This window comes from Tamandua tetradactyla, chromosome 5, assembly GCF_023851605.1.
Source record: "Tamandua tetradactyla isolate mTamTet1 chromosome 5, mTamTet1.pri, whole genome shotgun sequence".
Taxonomy (NCBI): Eukaryota; Metazoa; Chordata; class Mammalia; order Pilosa; family Myrmecophagidae; genus Tamandua; species Tamandua tetradactyla.
In genome coordinates, this window is record NC_135331.1 from 194,912,529 (window position 1) to 194,930,329 (window position 17,801).

A 17,801-nucleotide genomic window follows, 5' to 3' on the forward strand; every position below is an offset into this window, starting at 1 on the left:
CCTCTTTCCTCTTATATTTTACTATACGCTTCAAGGAGAAATCAGGATGCACCTTCCACACTCGGACTGGAAAGCTCCTCAGCTGAATATCTCATCTCATTGCTTACAAGTTCCATTTTCAATTAGACATCAGAATACAGTTTTGCCAAGCTCTCTGCCATTTTATAACAAGAATCACCTTTCCTACAGTGTCCAACAGCACACTCAGCAGTTCCTTTTAAGGCCTTTTTCAGAAGTACCTTTAACATCCACATTTCTACTAGGTCTCTTCAAAGCCATCTAGGCCTTTTCTATCAAGCACCTCACAATTCTTCCAGCTTCTACCCACTGCCCAATTCCGAAGCTGTTTCCCCATTTTCAAGTTTTTGTAATAGCAGCACCCCACGTTCTGGTACCAAAGCTGTATTAGTTTCCTGGCAGCTAAAACAAATGCCATAAAATAGGTTGGCTTAATGAAAGGAATTTATTGGCCCACAGTTTCAGAGGCTACAAGGTTTGCTTCCTTGTGGGGTCAGTATCTTCTGGCTGGCTGGCAATCGTGGGGTTCCTTGGCTTTTCTGACACATAGCAATGCACATGATCATGTCTTCTTTCTCTGCTGGGTTCCCTTGACCTCTAGCTTCTGGCTGCTCCCCATGGCTTCTCCTGCAGGATCCAATATCCTTTGCTTATAAGGACTCAGCCACATTGGGTGAAGGCCCACCCTTCTTCACGGGTCCTATTTACAAATGGGTTCAATCCCCAGGACCAGGGCTCAGGACCTTGGTTCCAGTAAAAGTGTCAGGATGTTTCAAAAGCTTCCCAATGATTTTGATGTGCACGTGAGATTGAAAACTTATGAATTAACTTGCTCCTGTGCTCACTTTTACACTGTTATTTGGATCTAGAGACAGTCTCCGGTTCATTTATTCGGCCACCAGCATTTCTTGGGTAATGCCCTGTACATCCTGCAGCTCAATTAAAAATATATATTTCTAGTACTTTTCATTTGCAGTAGCGGTTGGAGCTTCTCATTTTCCGAAGTTCTCCCTCTTCCTTGCCATCTCTTGAATTACTTAGGGATGACATGGTATTTTTTTCCCCTGGTAGAGCTCTACCATCCTTGCATTTCTAGCCTCTCCGTCCCACTGGGTAGAAAGGGGACTTACTGTCATCTCAGCTCTGTCAAATAACTATACTGTTACTTCTGGCTTAAAATCTAATCCCATCTGGTTTAAAGGCATCTCAGGGCTTCTTTCCCTTTTAGCGTAGTCCCAGTTTATCACAGGCCAGACACTGATCTAGGCATTTCAAACAGAAATACTCACCTAACAAATACTCCGGGATTTCTATACAGTTACACTATCCACATGTATGGATGGGGAAAGTGAGACACAGAGAACTTAAGTGACTTACCAAAGTAAACCAGCTAGCAAGTAGAGCAGGCAGGACTAGGTACCCAGGTAACCTGGCTTGAGAGTCTGTGCAGCTCACCACCGTGCCAGGTTGCAGCGGGGCTGAGAAGAAACAGGAAGATGGAAAGCAGTAGAGGGTGGAGGAGGGGCAAGGGAGGAAGCTGCTGCTGGAAGTGGACAGCATGTCAGGTGCTTGGCAGTGGCCGAGGGGCCTGGGCAGTGGTCCACGGTGGGACACCTCTGGCTTCTTCAGTGGAGTTGCTGGTGCTCTGCTGCCCACAGTGCTGGAGGATGAGTGGGAGGGGCAGTCCAGAATCAGCACGGTGGGCTTCCTCTCGGGAAGTCTGGCCTTGAATGGAATCAAAGAGAGTGGCAGATTAGGGGAGTGGCAAGGATCTGGGCGGCAGCTACTGCTATCTCCAGGGCTAGGCTTGATGATGTTTTCTACTTCTTTGATATGTCTTGAGAGAGACTAAAGTTCCTCCTGCGCAGAGCTCAGCGGATTCTCGGGAAGTCCACCTGAATTTCATGTCGATTTTCTGCCGCCTGTCTGGGCAGGCCTTACATCAGAGATAACTGAGGCCCACGTGAGCATCTTCCAGCGGTCAAGATCCTGCTCCAGTTCCGATCCAGGTCCTGCAGTCTTTACAGCAGGCCTACTCTGCAGCCTTTTCAGCAGGCCTACTCTGCAGCCTTTTCAGCAGGCCTACTCTGCAGCCTGCCTTCAGCTGCAGGTGGGAGCTGGGGGCTGCCCTCGGCTGCAGGTCGGGGCTGGGCGCCGCCCTCGGCTGCAGGTGGGGGGTTGGGTGCCCACAGCTGCAGTAGGGGCTGGGTGCTCACGGGTTAACCGGAGGCTACCACCGAGAAGAGCCTCCTAGAGCGCCCGGGAACCGTCCTGTGCCCCCGAGGTCCCGGGCCCTTTCCTCCACTCCGGCCGGCATCTGGAGGCTGCGCCCTTTCCCAGGGCCATTCTTTGGGGGCCCTTATTGTTGGATTCAGGGTCGGGTGGCGTCGAGAGGCTCGGGATGTAGCGAGCGCCCCCCGCAGCTCGCGCCCTCCCCGCAGACGCCAGCTGGGGCGAGGGCCTGAGCGCCGGGATGGCCGGGATGGCCGGGGCGCCGCGGGGGAGCGCAGCGCTGGAGGCGCAGCCCGCAGACAGCCCGCCGCGGCCCGGGGGCGTGAAGGAGGAGAAGGCGGAGGCGGCGGAGGCGGCCGAGGCCGCCCTGCGAGGCAGCCCCGTGCCGGGCTCCGAGCGCGCCCGCCAGCGCTTCCGCGGTTTCCGCTACCCCGAGGCCGCGGGGCCCCGCGAGGCGCTGAGCCGGCTCCGCGAGCTGTGCCGCCGGTGGCTGCGGCCCGAGGCGCGCTCCAAGGAGCAGATCCTGGAGCTGCTGGTGCTGGAGCAGCTGCTGAGCATCCTGCCCGGAGGGCTGCGGCGCTGGGTGCGGGAGCAGCAGCCGGGGAGCGCGGAGGAGGCGGTGCTGCTGCTGGAGGAGCTGGAGAGGCAGCGTGCGGGGCCAGGCCGACCGCACAGAGCCCAGGTCTGTCTCTGCCTGCAATCTCAAGGCCGAGTGTCAGGCGTTGGTTCAGGTCCAGGGGTTCTTGTGTGTGTGTGCGGGCGTGTGCGCACGTGCATGTACGTGTGTGTCATGAGCTTCTCTGATAGTGGGGAAAATCTCTAGACCCTTTCTCAGATAAATATCTTTAAATAAATAATAGAAAATATGAAATATTACACAGAAAGCTAATTATGTTGGAATACAGTTGGTAAAATATTGAACAAATTTGTGATGGTTATATATATGTGTGTGTGTGTATATATATATATACACACACACACATATATGGATTTGTTATCCATGTACTAAGATCGGGGTAGGCTAATAACTCTGGTAATTTCAAACAGCTGATAGTATGGATTATTTTGACGATATTTGCCTGGTTGTAATGTGATGTAAAAACATCTGCAGTTCTTACACACCCAGTACTGCCACACCACCTTGGCTTGTTGCCTGCATTCATAATTGAAGGAAATGCTAAATTTCACTTAGAGGTTAGTAAAATTTCAAATATTTTTTCTATCCACTTTCCTGAGCCACTTAGGAGGAAATGCACCCACCCAGATTAAGAAGCCATTGCAGAGACTGTGTTCATTTTTCCTGCACTTTCCTGCCTGTTTTATAAACTTGTTTCTTCTTTGCACTATCTTCTGCCCGTGTGTGCTTTCCTTCTGTAGATGTGCTGCCCAGTCAAGTCTTGAATTCAAGGGTCTTGAATTTGCTCTAGTGCATCTGAGCCATATAACAGTGAAAAAACTTCATTTGCAGTTTCTTAGCTTCAGGCTCTTCATTCATTATAAAATGTGGGGAATTCTGAACTAGGGGTCAGCAAATGGTCATGAAAGTAACTCCGGAAGGAACCTGTATTCAGTGAGGACCTGCCACGTGGCAGGCCCTGTGTAGGTAGTTTCACCCACTGTGGTCTTTTTTACTAGTCCCAGTAATTTCTGGTAAGATAGAAATTACTATCCTCATTTTTCAAGTAAGAAAAGGCATTAGTATTCTCTAAGAGTTTAGCACCATTTCCCAAAAGATTTTCATGAAATGCAAATGTATAGAATGAGGGAGAATAGAATTAACAGTAAAAAGAATGCACTCTGAGGTCATTTCTGCCGGACTCCCTTCCTAGCAAGCCTCTTAAACTCTTTGTGCCTCATTTTTCCATGTCAGGACCTACTCCAGAGGGTTGTTGTCTGTATTAAGTGAACTAATATGCGTTGAGCTCTCAGAAATAGCACTAGCCCATAGAAAGCATGGTAGAAATGTTTGTTGAATAAACACAAATAAGTTAATGGTTTCCAGGTCACAGCAGGTGACCGGGGCGACAATCTGCTCTACTGTGAGATGGCACTATTGACAGCAGCTCGAGAGTCACGGCATGGCCACGTCCAGCTCAAGCGTGAGCCCCTGGGATGCCAGCCCTCACAAGCCAGAGGTGAGCTTTATCTTCCGAAAACTATGAATTCTACGGACATTCTCCAATTTCACTGAAAGATGCACTTGAAGACAGACCCGTGAGGACTTGACTTTGAGACTGAGGGTGAAAGGGAAATTTCAAACACAGTTGTAAAAAGCTTTCCTAATCAAACCTGGACATAATAAATAAGATTTTACTAAAACCAGGGTTTGGAAAGAATGGACCTTTTTTTTTTTTTTTTTTTTTTTAAGATATTGATGGGGAAACATGTTTAGATATTCCATGTTTTCTTCCTACTGTGAAATAATTTTTGCTAGTTCATTCAGTTATGTATTAAATGTAAAGATTTCCAGTAAAAGTTCAATGGCATGAGGAAAACAACTCTATTTAAAAAAATCTTCCAAAGCAAGAGAAATTATAGAGAGCAATTTAACAAACAGCAATACACAAAGGACTCAGAATTTTTACTTTGGAATGGACCTTTTGAGACCACTGGTCTCCGTTCACGAAGCACATGTTTCTGGAGGCTACGCTGTGGCAGGTACTGTTCTTCACCCAGGGGGTTGAGACAGAATCCTTGCTACATTCCAAATAGAGAAGACCACAAATTAGCAAATTAATACAATTTTAGGGGCTATGAAGAAAGTAGGGCGGAATCCTTAAAGCCGTTCCAGATACTCTAGAGATTATAGGACTGCTGCAATTGAAGACTGTGACTCTTCTAACCCCTAGGTCTATTACTAGGACAGAATTTTAAACAACCTGTGAACATGTGGACATGTCCCTGGCTATCACCTGGGAATATGCCAGCCAGCATGCATTCTTTGTTTCTAAACGAAGAATTTAGAAATTCTTGTCTGAAGACTCCTCTTAGAGTTTCAAATCCTAAGCAGGAAGCACACTAGTAGCAGTCACTGTAGACGGTTTAACCAAAAATCCTGTTGTATTCCACTCTCCCAGGAAAATTCAAGACTAAAAGATCTTCAAATGAAAAATATTTTTGTTTTGGTTTTATGTTGCTTCATTTCACCACTCCTACCCAGGATCCTACTTGTTGTTTTTGTGTATTTGCAGGATACTAAATCTAGGTCTTGGGCATCCTAGACCCTAGGATGGGAGCTGCCAGGGACCAGGCATTTTGTAGACAAACAGTCTCTGTATAAACTTCTTGGGCAGGAATTTATTTACTTGGTTTTTGAACTTGGATTCTATAGGGTGGGGAGGCTCAATGCCAAGGCAGATCTCATTCACAGCTTCTTTCCTTCTTAGGTCTCCAGGCCCTGGGGCTTATGCAGGGAGGGAGCTGCAGAGAAGCAGCAGTGGGAGCTGCCGGGCACACCCCGGAGTCCCAGGTGAGCTGGAGCCCCCGTCCCCCCCAGCTCTCTCCACTCCTGCTGACCTTCCCACGGAGGCCCCTCTCTCCCCTGCCCCCTCCACCTCCATCCATGAGCCATGTGTTATCTGGGTTTCTTTTTGGTGACAGATAATCTTGCCTGCCTTCATTTTGGTGCCCACTTCAGAGGCTTTTTCTGTTTAACTTCTAACTTAGGGGCTGTCTGCTTTCCAGTTCTCCCCTAATCCATCTTCCTCTATGTGATTTTCTTCTTCATGAAGGACAATTTTGAAAGTATCAGGAGAGGCGTTAGATATGGTTGTGGTTTTGTTTTGTTTTTCAAAAGTATTATAAACTGCACTGTTAGGGATATGAAGATGTAGACTCTGCCCTCCAGGCACTCAAACCTAAGGGACAGATGAGACATGTCCATTTAGTCTAAACTTAATGTGAACAAAATTCATTTAGCCTGAATTTAATCTTATCCCATCCTTCACGTTTTGCTGGAAGATCTCAGTGTTTGATGTTCTGTATGTCCCTTTTTCCCCCTGATTTTTCTCACTTCTGACCTAGATTACATTGTATTTTAAAAGTCCTTACTGTAAATGAGCATCCCCACCCAATTTGCCAATAAAGAGGACCTCAAATCTTTTTAAAAGTTTGTATTTGGTTCTCCTCCTTTTATTGTATTGGACTTTGCTTCCAAACCTCTTCACCTTCTGGACTGTTGTCTAGATTTTATGTGAAAAATACTTACCCTTATGTGTTTAATGTTTCCTTCCCTTAATAGTTGTTTTGTAGATAAAAGTATAATTAAAGACGGGGCTAAGTAGGTCTGGGTGCTCACTTACTGTGTTTGCAGAGCCCTCTAAGGGCCATGTGTGCTGTGCTGTGCCCCTCGCTGGAACGCCCAGCTCTGGGAGTGGTCTTGGGCAAGAGAAAGTAGGGGGATTATCTTTGTTTCAGGGGTTGCTGAAAGTGGAAGATGTGGCCGTGACCATCAGCCCTGGGTGGGCACAGCTGGATTCCTCTCAGGCGAACTTCTATGGAGAGGAAAGGCAGGAGAGCTGTGGCAGCCTGAGCTCCCTGGGTAAGCCTGAAGGGCTCTGCATTCTCTGAAGCTTTCTTGGCCTCCTTTGTATATTAGAACCTATTGGGCCCCATTGTGTTCAGATTCAGAACCACCACCAGCTGTGTGGCTTGCTCCTTAACCCTTACTTTTTTATCTGCTTTGCCAATGCTTTAGTCAGGTTAAGGGGAATGAAGCAGACACAGCCCCTATACAGGCCTGGCTCGTAGTAGATGCTCAGTACATGTTGATTCCCTTTGCGCCCCTTCCTTTCCTGCACCTGGGGCCTGATAAAAGAGGAAGGCCAGAGAGTCTCTTCCAGGAAATGGATCATGGGCTTATAGGGTATGAGAGCCAGAAGAGACCTTATAGATGGACTGCAGACCCTGGCTTTGAAGATGAGGGTGCAGAGACACAGAAGGATACCTGATTTGTCCAAGTTCAGATAGCTCATTGGTTATCTGAACTCCAACTTCAGATCTCCCAGCGCTGAAGCCAGTTCTGTTTTGGGGGCCCTGCCTCTGCCTGGGCAATGTCAGAGATGACTTCTGTTTTCATTAGCCAGTAACCAATTTCTGAGTCCTCATGTCTCCTGTTTCTTGCAGAATGCATCAGAAACCCTTTTATTTGCCCTGTTTCCTCTTGTCTTCTGCTCAGCCCCTTTATCTAATCCTAGAATTATGGCCCTGTCTTTGTGGTCTCAGAACTTAAAGACACCACAGGTATCACCAGCCCCATCCTTGGTCCTCCCCACGCCCCTCCACTCCCTCTGTCCACAGCTTGCACCCTTCTCCCAGTGGACCCATCCCCATCCCAGGTCTCCTTATACCCCAGCTCTCCTGTCCTTCCCCCTCCTGTCTTTATTCTTACACTTGAGTCCTCACATCGGGCACAGGTAGACCTTTGTAAGTCTTGCATTACATAACAAGGCATAATTGAGGGTTGCTGGGTATCTTCTGTTTCAGGTGGTGAAACACGGCCTGAGGTGAGGGACTTGCTTCCAGCCGAGGAAGATCCAGTACGAGAGCCTGGAGAGATGGCATGCCACCTGGGTGAAGGCATTGTGCAGATTCCTATACGTGCCAAAGGTGGTAAACAGGAGGGCAGGTTACAAAGGAAGCAGAAAAATGCCACAGGGAGCAGGCGGCACTACTGCCACGAATGTGGAAAGAGTTTTGCTCAGAGTTCAGGTCTGACTAAGCACAGGAGAATTCATACTGGGGAGAAACCCTATGAATGTGAAGACTGTGGCAAGACCTTCATTGGGAGCTCTGCCCTTGTCATTCACCAGAGAGTCCATACTGGTGAGAAGCCATATGAGTGTGAAGAATGTGGCAAGGTCTTCAGTCACAGCTCAAACCTTATCAAACACCAGCGAACCCACACCGGGGAGAAGCCCTATGAGTGTGACGACTGTGGAAAGACCTTCAGCCAGAGCTGCAGCCTCCTAGAACATCACAGAATCCACACCGGGGAAAAGCCGTACCAGTGTAACATGTGTGGGAAAGCCTTTAGGCGGAGTTCACATCTTCTGAGGCATCAGAGGGTCCATGGTGGAGACAAAAGTGCTCAGGATACTGAGCCCAGAGAGGCCTGGGAAAGTCAGGGTAGGATGGGAAGTCAGTGGGAAAATGTTGAGGCCCCCATATCTTATAAATGTACTGAGTGTGAGAGAAGCTTTACTCGGAGTAGAAGCCTTTTTGAACATCAAAAAATCCACACTGGAGAGAAACCCTATCAGTGTGATGCATGTGGGAAAGGCTTCACCCGAACATCATACCTCGTTCAACATCAGAGAAGCCATGTTGGGAAAAAAATTGTTTCACAGTGACTCTTGTAGTACATGCCAAAGTTGCTACTCATTCCTCATTGAACCATAGGCACCCTGCTGCCTCTCCTGAGTATAAAAATTGTGGGCTGGGGCTTTCTCATAAATATCATCAGGCGTTAAGAAATAGAGTCCTGTTGAGTTGCACCATCTTCTAAATTATAACAGTTGATTGGAAAAAACCTTATTTGATAACAGGCTATGGGAGAGTTGTTTGGAAGAATTGGGCTTCTGGACTGCTACTTGCTTTCAGCCAGCACTTTATGACGTCTCCTGCGTGTGACATTGGGGGTCTGCTGTTCTTCCTGTTCATTTTGCTTAGAATGATTCCTCTATGAACTGGTCAAATTCAAGAGTTCACGCACACCCTCACTGTGCTTTGTGGATATGTACTAATAAACACGTATTAAATATACCAGTGAGATGACCTTCATACCAGTGAAAAATATGTTGTCTAGATTTTTGAGAAGTTTCTAATTAAGGCCATTTGTGGTTGTGTCTTACCAAATGACATTCTAGATTCTGGGTCAATCTAGTATATTTTTTCTAAGTACATAGGGTTAGCAGGGTTGGGGTATGAGAGTCCCATGTTCTGCAGTGGTGTAGCACTTATAGTAATGATAAACAGTTTTAGTATTAAGACACTGCAAGACTGCTATATACATGGAATTCCATGCCTTACTCACTTTTAATGGTAATTCAAATTTCACATTTATTTTGCTGCTCTTTTGCATTCAAAAAATCAGTTTATTCAGACATTAAAATGATTAGAAATTTTGATATACACTTTGTAATGCTCCATAGCTTGTTTCTCACCCTTTTAGCTGTATTGGGCTGAACTGCATACCAAGACACTGGCCTTATCCTTTTTCCTTACAGCAGACTGCACATGAAGGATTTTGCATATTTCTCCGTTATTCTTTCTGCCTCTGAGGTGCTGATTTGAAACTCTTATGTACTTCCAAAAAGCCATGTTCTTATAATCCCACCTTGTGAGTGCAGACTTACTGTGGTTGGGATGTTTTGATTAGAGGGAGATGTGGCCCCACCCATTCAAGCTAGGTCTTAGTTTATTGGAGTCCCTAAAAAGAGCTGACACAGAGAGCAGAGAGTACAGATGCCTAAAGACAGACAGAAGAAGCTCAGAGAGGAGACCACTGGAACCAGGAGCTGAAAGCAACAAAACCTGGGAGCAGAGGGCCAGCAGATGTCACCATGTGCCTTCCCATGACAGACACCAGCCTTTCTTCAGAGTCAAGGTATATTTTTATGGGTGCTTTAGCTTAGAAATTTTTGTAACATTAGAACTGTAAACTTGTAACTTAATAAATCCCCTTTATAAAAGCTAATCAGTTTCTGGTATGTTGCAATCCCGCAGCTTTAACAAACTGAAACCACCCAAATCCTAATGAAAAAGGACATAAAATTACAGATCCAAGAAGCACAAAGTACCCCAAGCAGAAGAGATCCAAATAGACAAACTCTAAGACACTTACTAATCAGATTTTCAAATGTCAAAGACAAAGAATGCTGAAGGCAGAAAGAGAAAGTAATCCATCACATACAAGAGAAGCCGGGTATGACTATATGTAGATTTCTCAGCAAAAAAACATGGAGTTGAGAAGGCAGTGGTATGATATATTTAAGATACTGAAAGATAAAAGCTGCTAACCAAGAATTCTATACCCAGCAAAAATGTCTTTTAAAAGTGAGGGGGAGTTGAAAATATTTACAGATAAACAGTCCCTGAGAGAGTTTGTGACTAACATACCAGATCTAGAAGACATACTAAAGGAAGCACTACAGGCAGATAGGGAAAGACAAGGAGAGAGAGCTCTGGAGAAGAGTATAGAAATGAAGACTAGTAGTAAAGGAAGAAAAGAGAAAAAAAAAAGATATGACATATAAAATCCAAAGGACAAAATGGTAGAAGAAAGTTCTGCCTTTACAGTAATAGCATTAAATGTTAATTGATTAAACTCCCCAATCAAAAGAGATAGACTGGCAGAATGTATTAAAAAAACAGGACCCATCTATATACTATCTACAAGAGATTCACTTTAGACCGAAGAAGAAAAATAGGTTGAAAGTGAAAAGTCTGGAAAAGATATTTCACACAAACAACAAACAGAAAAAGAGTGGAGGTAGCTATACTAATATCAGACAAATTAGACTTCAAATGTAAAACAAAAGAGACACAGAAGGACACCAAGAATAATGGACACTTAAGAAGACATAACAATCAAATATTTATGCATTGAGTTGATTCTTCCAAAATACATGAAGCACATGCTGACAACAATGAAGGGAGAAGAAGACGCCTCTACCATGATAGTTGAAGGCTTCAATACACCACTTATCAATGGATAGAACATCTAGACAGAGGATCAGTAAGCAAACAGATGTTAAATAGTATGATAAATGAACTGAACTAGATTTAACAGACATTTATAAAACATTACACCACATAAAAGCAGGGTACACATTTTTCTGAAGTGCTCATTGATCATTCATCAAACTAGATCACATGTTGGGTGACAAAGCAAGTCTGAATAAATTTAAGAAGATTGAAATTATACAAACACTTTCTTGGATTATAAGGAATGAAGTTGGAAATCATTAACAGGTGGAATGCTGGAAAGTTCACAAATATATGGAGGCTAAATAACATACTTGTAAACAACCAGTGGGTCAAGGAAGAAATTCCAAGAGAAATCAGTAAATATCTCGAGGCAAATGAAAATGAAAACACAAAATATCAAAACTTTATGGGATGCAGCTAAGATGGTGCTGAGAGGGAAATTTATTGCTGTAAATGCTTATATTAAAAAAGAAGAAAGGGCAAAAATTGAGGGATTAACTGTTAATCCGGAGGAACTAGAGAACGAACAGCAAACTAACCCCAAAGCAAACATAAGGAAAGAAATAACAAAGATTAGAGATGAAATTGAGAGCATGAAATCAATAGAGAGAATCAATAAAATTAGAAGGTTTTTCAAAGAAGATTCTTTGAGAAAATCAATACAATTGATGGAACTTTACCTAGGCTGACACGGGGGGGGGGGGGGGTAGAGAGAATGCAAATAAATAAAATCAGAAATGGAAGATGAGACACAACTACTGTCCCTACAGAAATAAAGGAGCTCATGATAGGATACTCTGAGCAACTATGTGCTAAAAAACTAGACAACATAGACCAAATGAATAACTTCCTAGAAAAGCATGAACAACCAGCGTTGACTCAAGAGGCAGTAGATCACCTCAGCAAATCATAAGTAAAGAGATTGAAGCAGTCATCAAAAAGCTCCCCTAAAAGAAAAGTCCAGCACCAGATTGCTTCACATGTGAATTCTACCAAGCATTCAAGAAAGAATTAGTACCAGTCCCTGGAGTCATACAGAGAAATTAACAAATGGGTATGATTGCTGAATCAATATATTGCTATTTCTTTTAGTCTCCAGTATCTTAGAGCAGCTAGAAGTAAAAACCTAAAATTGTGGGATTGTAACCTATACCAATTTCTGAAATCTGTCTACAACTAATTGTTGTGGTGTTCTTTGAAATTTATTGCTTTTTTTGTATATATGTTATTTTTCACCAAAAAAGAAAAAAAGTGATGAAAAAAATGTGTATTCCTTCTAGCCTCCAATGTTCTGGAGCAGTTATAAGGAAAAGTCTGAGATAATGGTATGGTAGCCCATGACAAACTCTGGGATCTGTCATGAAACTACTTGTTGGAGAGTGCTTTGAAAACCAATGCTTTTTTCTTTCTTTTTTTTTCTTTGTATATATATTTAAAAAATTAAAAAAGAAAGAATTAGTACTAATCCTGCTCAAACTCCTCAAAAAATTTAAAGAGAAAGAAAAACTATCTAATTTATTCTATGAAGCCAACATCACCCTAATACCAAAGCCAGATAAAGATACTGCAAGAAAAGAGAATTACAGGCTAATTTCTTTAATGAATACAGATGCAGAAGTCCTGAACAAAATGCTCACAAATCAAATCCAGCAGCACATTGAAAGAATTATACACCATGCCCAGATGGGATTTATTCCAGAAAATTACAAGTGCTGGAGGAGACATGGAAAAAGAGGCACACATTAGTCACTATTTGTGGGAATGTAGAATGGTGCAGCTGTTCTGGAAGGCAGCTTGACAGTTCCTCAAGAAACTAAGTATAGAACTGGCTTATGATCCAGCAATCCCATTACTTGATATATATTCAGAGTAACTGAAGCCAGGGATGCAAACAGACATCTGCACACCAATGTATATAGTGGCATTATTCATGACCACCAAGAGGTGGAAACTGCCCAAATATCCATCAATGGATGAGTGGCTAAACAAGCTGTGGCAAATACATACGATGGAATACTATGCAGCAGTAAGACAGAAAAGTCATGAAACATGTAACAATATGGATGAAATTTGAGGACATTAGGTTGAATGAAATTAGCCAGAAACAAAAGGACAAATACTTGTATGATCTCACTGATATGAACTAACATTAATGAGTGAACTTGGAGAGTTAAGAAAGGGTAGTGATCAGGCACATGATGCTGATGGGGCACAAAATGCTCAACAGGATTGATTGTATAAATCCAAAAATGGATAGTACAGTATTACCTGTTGGTAGTACAATATTGTAAGTACATTGAACAAAGATGAGTGTGAGTATGGTTGAAAGAGGAAGGCGAGGGACATGCGTGACACCAAAAGAAAAGAGAGAAGAGCAAGACTGGGACAGTTAACTTAGCTAAACCTAGAGTGGCCAATGATGGTGAGTGAATGTACAAATATAAAAACATTTACCTGAGGGAGAACAAGTGAATGTCAGCATTGAAAGCTGTTGAAAATGGATAGCATATGGAAAAAATTCAATCAGTGCAAACTAGGGTCTTCAGTGAACAGTAACATTGTAATATGCTTCCAGTAAATGTAATGAATGCAATATGCCAAAGCTAAATGTCAATAAGAAGGGAATATAAGGGAGGGGTATAGAATTCTTGGTGTTGGTATTTCTCCTTTTATTTTCTTTTATTGTTTTATTTTTTAATTTTAATTTTTTATTCTTCATTTTTCTTCCTCTTCTTTCTTTGTAGAAGAAATGGAGATGTCCTCACATAGACTGTGGCAGTGAATGCATAAATAAGTGATTATACCCGGAACCACTGGTTGTTTACTTAGGGTGGATTATATGGTGGTGAACAAAACCATTTAAAAAATAAACAGGAAGATACAATTGCTGGAGAAAATGTGGAAAGAGGGATGCACTGTTCCTTATTCACTGTTGAATGGAGCAGCCCCTCTGGAGGGCAAAGTGGTGGTTCCACAGGAGGCTAAGTATACAGTTGCCATATGATCCTGCAACCCTGTTATTAGGTACACACTTGATAGAACTGAAAGCAGAGACAGGAATGGATATTGGCATACTGGTGTTTATGGCAGCAGTATTAACAATTTACAATGGATGGAGGTGGCCTAAAGGCACATCAGCTGATGAATGGGATGGGAACTATGGCGTATACATACAATGGAATGTTGAGCTGCCACAAGAAGGAATAAGGCTGTGAGGCAGCACCTTAGCTGAATGGACCTTGAGGACAGTAAGCTAAGTGAAATAAGCCATAAACAAAAAAGACAAATGTAACTCCTCACTAATATGGACTAACTATAATGTGAAAAGTCTAAGAATTGAACCCAAAAGCATAGGTAATTAAGGAGAGGCTCATTGTAAAGGTTCCTAGATTGTAAGCTTTTATAGCAGTCACCTCTATTCCTGACTAATGTTTATTGCTAAATTCTGAGATGCAGAGCTCTTTGTGTATATCTTCATCAGTCCCTGGAATTTTTGGTATATTTGTGACACCTGAGACTCAGAGCTAGAATTCTGCAACTCTGAAAGTCAGCATGACCCTATACAACAAATGTTAAAAAAAAAGAAAAAGCAGAAAAAGAGATCAGACTTCAATTGGAGATATGAGTGAAGTTAATCTGGGTAGGACTAAGGTGAATCAGAGTAAAGTGTAAAGGATGATACTGACTGTTTTAAAACTTCAACTGGACTTCCGGAGAAGATGTTGGCTTAGTAAGGCACGCGGGTCTTAGTTCCTCCTCCAGAACAACTACTAAAGAACTAGAAACTGTACAGAACAGCTCCCGGAGCCACAACAGACACCAGACACACAGTGTACCCCATTCCGGAACGGCTGGACTGGCTAAGAAACTCCGCTGTGGCCGCCCTCCTCTCCCCTCTTCCGCCTTCACTGGCTCCTCCGCCACCAGCCTCGACAGCCTTGCCACCCTCACCTTTCCTCCTCCAGAAAAACTACTGGGGGAGTGGAGATAATACAGAGCAGCTCCCGGAGCCACGAGGGAGATCAAAGGGACGATGTACCCCATCCTGGAACGGCTGACTATCTGGGAGAACCAGCTCCGGTGAGATCACCAAGGGGCACGGGCTTTCCTGGGTGGGACGGCAAGCGACCGGAGTCCCTCCCTTCCACCTTCCCAGGCCAGCTGGTAGAATTGGACAGGCAGTCCCCTTAGGCCATGGCGGCTGGTGCCCCCACCACACGAGGCCCCCCGGACCAACTGAGAGAGTTGAGTCAGAAATCCCCAGACTGCGGAGAACAGTGACCGGGGGATCCCTTCCAAACACGTGACTCCCCCGTCCGGCTGGGAACAGTGCACTCTCCTGGGCTGCGACAGCTGACGCCCTCCCGCCACGCTTGGCGCCCCGGGCCGACTAGCTAATTCGGCCGGACGCTCTCCCGTGCTGCGGCGGCCGGCGACCCTCCCCGCATTCGGAATAGGCCGGCTGGCACTATTCCAAGACGCTTCAGCTGCCGAACCTCCCCTACGGCGAGAATTTTCCAGAGTTAAAGGACCCACAGCAACGTTCACTGGTGGAACCCGTAGACAAACGTGTGCCACGAGCGCCACCTACTGGGCAGGATAAGAAAAACAGAACCCAGAGATTGCACAGAAAAATCTTTCAACCTGTGGGGTCGAACACCCAGGGAAATCTGACTAAATGCCCAGACGCCAGCAGAAGATAACGGGTCACGCTCAGAAAATTGAACATATGGCCCAGTCAAACGAACAAACCAATAGTTCAAATGAAATACAGGAGCTGAAACAACTAATGCTGAATATACGAACAGAAATGGAAAACCTCTTCAAAAACGAAATCAATAAATTGAGGGAGGACATGAAGAAGACATGGGCTGAACATAAAGAAGAAATAGAAAAACTGAAAAAACAAATCACAGAACTTATGGAAGTGAAAGATAAAGTAGAAAAGATGGAGAAAAACAGTGGATACCTACAATGACAGAATTAAAGAGACAGAAGATAGAATTAGTGATTTGGAGGATGAAACATCTGAATTCCAAAAAGAAACAGAAACTCTAGGTAAAAGAATGGAAAAATTTGAACAAGGTATCAGGGAACTCAAAGACAATGTGAACCATACAAATATACGTGTAGTGGGTGTCCCAAAAGGATAAGAGAAGGGAAAAGGAGGAGAAAAACTAATGGAAGAAATTATCACTGAAAATTTCCCAACTCTTATGAAAGACCTAAAATTACAGATCCAAGAACTGCAGCACACCCCAAAGAGGTTAGACACAAATAGGCGTTCCCCAAGACACTTATTAGTTAGAATGTCAGAGGTCAAAGAGAAAGAGAGGATCTTGAAAGCAGCGAGAGAAAAACAATCCGTCACATACAAGGGAAACCCAATAAGACTATGTGTAGATTTCTCAGCAGAAACCATGGAAGCTAGAAGACAGTGGGATGATATATTTAAGTTACTAAAAGAGAAAAACTGCCAGCCAAGACTCCTATATCCAGCAAAATTGTCCTTCAAAAATGAGGGAGAAATTAAAACATTCTCAGACAAAAAGTCACTGAGAGAATTTGTGACCAAGAGACCAGCACTGCAAGAAATACTAAAGGAAGCACTAGAGTCAGATACAAAAAGACAGAAGAGAGAGGCATGGAGAAAAGTGTAGAAAGAAGGAAAGTCAGATATGATATATATAATACAAAAGGCAAAATGGTAGAGGAAAATATTATCCAAACAGTAATAACTCTAAATGTTAATGGACTGAATTCCCCAATCAAAAGACATAGACTGGCAGAATGGATTAAAAAACAGGATCCTTCTATATGCTGTCTACAGGAAACACATCTTAGACCCAAAGATAAACATAGGTTGAAAGTGAAAGGTTGGGAAAAGATATTTCATGCAAATAACAACCAGAAAAGAGCAGGAGTGGCTATACTAATATCCAACAAATTAGACTTCAAATGTAAAACAGTTAAAAGAGACAAAGAAGGACACTATATACTATTAAAAGGAACAATCAAGCAAGAAGACATAACAATCATAAATATTTACGCACCGAACCAGAATGCCTCAAAATACGTGAGGAATACACTGCAAACACTGAAAAGGGAAATAGACACATATACCATAATAGTTGGAGACTTCAATTCACCACTCTCATCAATGGACAGAACATCTAGAAAGAGGATCAATAAAGAAATAGAGAATCTGAATATTACTATAAATGAGCTTGACTTAACAGACATTTATAGGACATTACATCCCACAACAGCAGGATACACCTTTTTTTCAAGTGCTCATGGATCATTCTCAAAGATAGACCATATGCTGGGTCACAAAGCAAGTCTTAACAAATTTAAAAAGATTGCAATCATACACAACACTTTCTCGTTCATAAAGGAATGAAGTTGGAAATCAATAATAGGCGGAGTGCCAGAAAATTCATAAATACATGGAGGCTCAACAACACACTCTTAAACAACAAGTGGGTCAAAGAAGAAATTGCAAGAGAAATTAGTAAATACCTAGAGGCAAATGAAAATGAAGACACAACATATCAAAACTTATGGGACACAGCAAAGGCAGTGCTAAGAGGGAAATTTATTGCCCTAAATGCCTTTATCAGAAAAGAAGAAAAGGCAAAAATGCAGGAATTAACTGTCCACTTGGAAGAACTGGAGAAAGAACAGCAAACTAATCCCAAAGCAAGCAAAAGGAAAGAAATAACAAAGATTAGAGCAGAAATAAATGAAATTGAGAACATGAAAACAATAGAGAAAATCAATAAGACCAGAAGTTGGTTCTATGAGAAAATCAACAAAATTGATGGGCCCTTAGCAAGATT

At 43.3% G+C, this 17,801-nt stretch overlaps 1 protein-coding gene across 1 annotated transcript; it reads left to right on the forward strand.

The window, feature by feature from the left end:
* The first annotated feature begins 2,250 nt into the window (after positions 1-2,250).
* On the forward strand, positions 2,251-8,731 carry ZKSCAN4 (zinc finger with KRAB and SCAN domains 4). Its single transcript, XM_077162939.1, has 5 exons — positions 2,251-2,932; positions 4,253-4,385; positions 5,637-5,719; positions 6,667-6,790; positions 7,735-8,731. The coding sequence occupies exons 1-5, from the start codon at positions 2,492-2,494 to the stop codon at positions 8,598-8,600; spliced, it is 1,647 nt and encodes a 548-aa protein (XP_077019054.1). The 5' UTR covers positions 2,251-2,491; the 3' UTR covers positions 8,601-8,731.
* The last annotated feature ends 9,070 nt before the right edge of the window (positions 8,732-17,801 follow it).

Excerpts from the sequence above, each read along its gene's own strand:
- ZKSCAN4 (XM_077162939.1), top strand. The coding sequence starts at position 2,492 with ATGGCCGGGATGGCCGGGGCGCCGCGGGGGAGCGCAGCGCTGGAGGCG. Across the intron at positions 4,386-5,636 it reads CCAGCCCTCACAAGCCAGAG|GTCTCCAGGCCCTGGGGCTT; the intron begins GTGAGCTTTATC and ends TTTCCTTCTTAG. Across the intron at positions 6,791-7,734 it reads TGGCAGCCTGAGCTCCCTGG|GTGGTGAAACACGGCCTGAG; the intron begins GTAAGCCTGAAG and ends CTTCTGTTTCAG.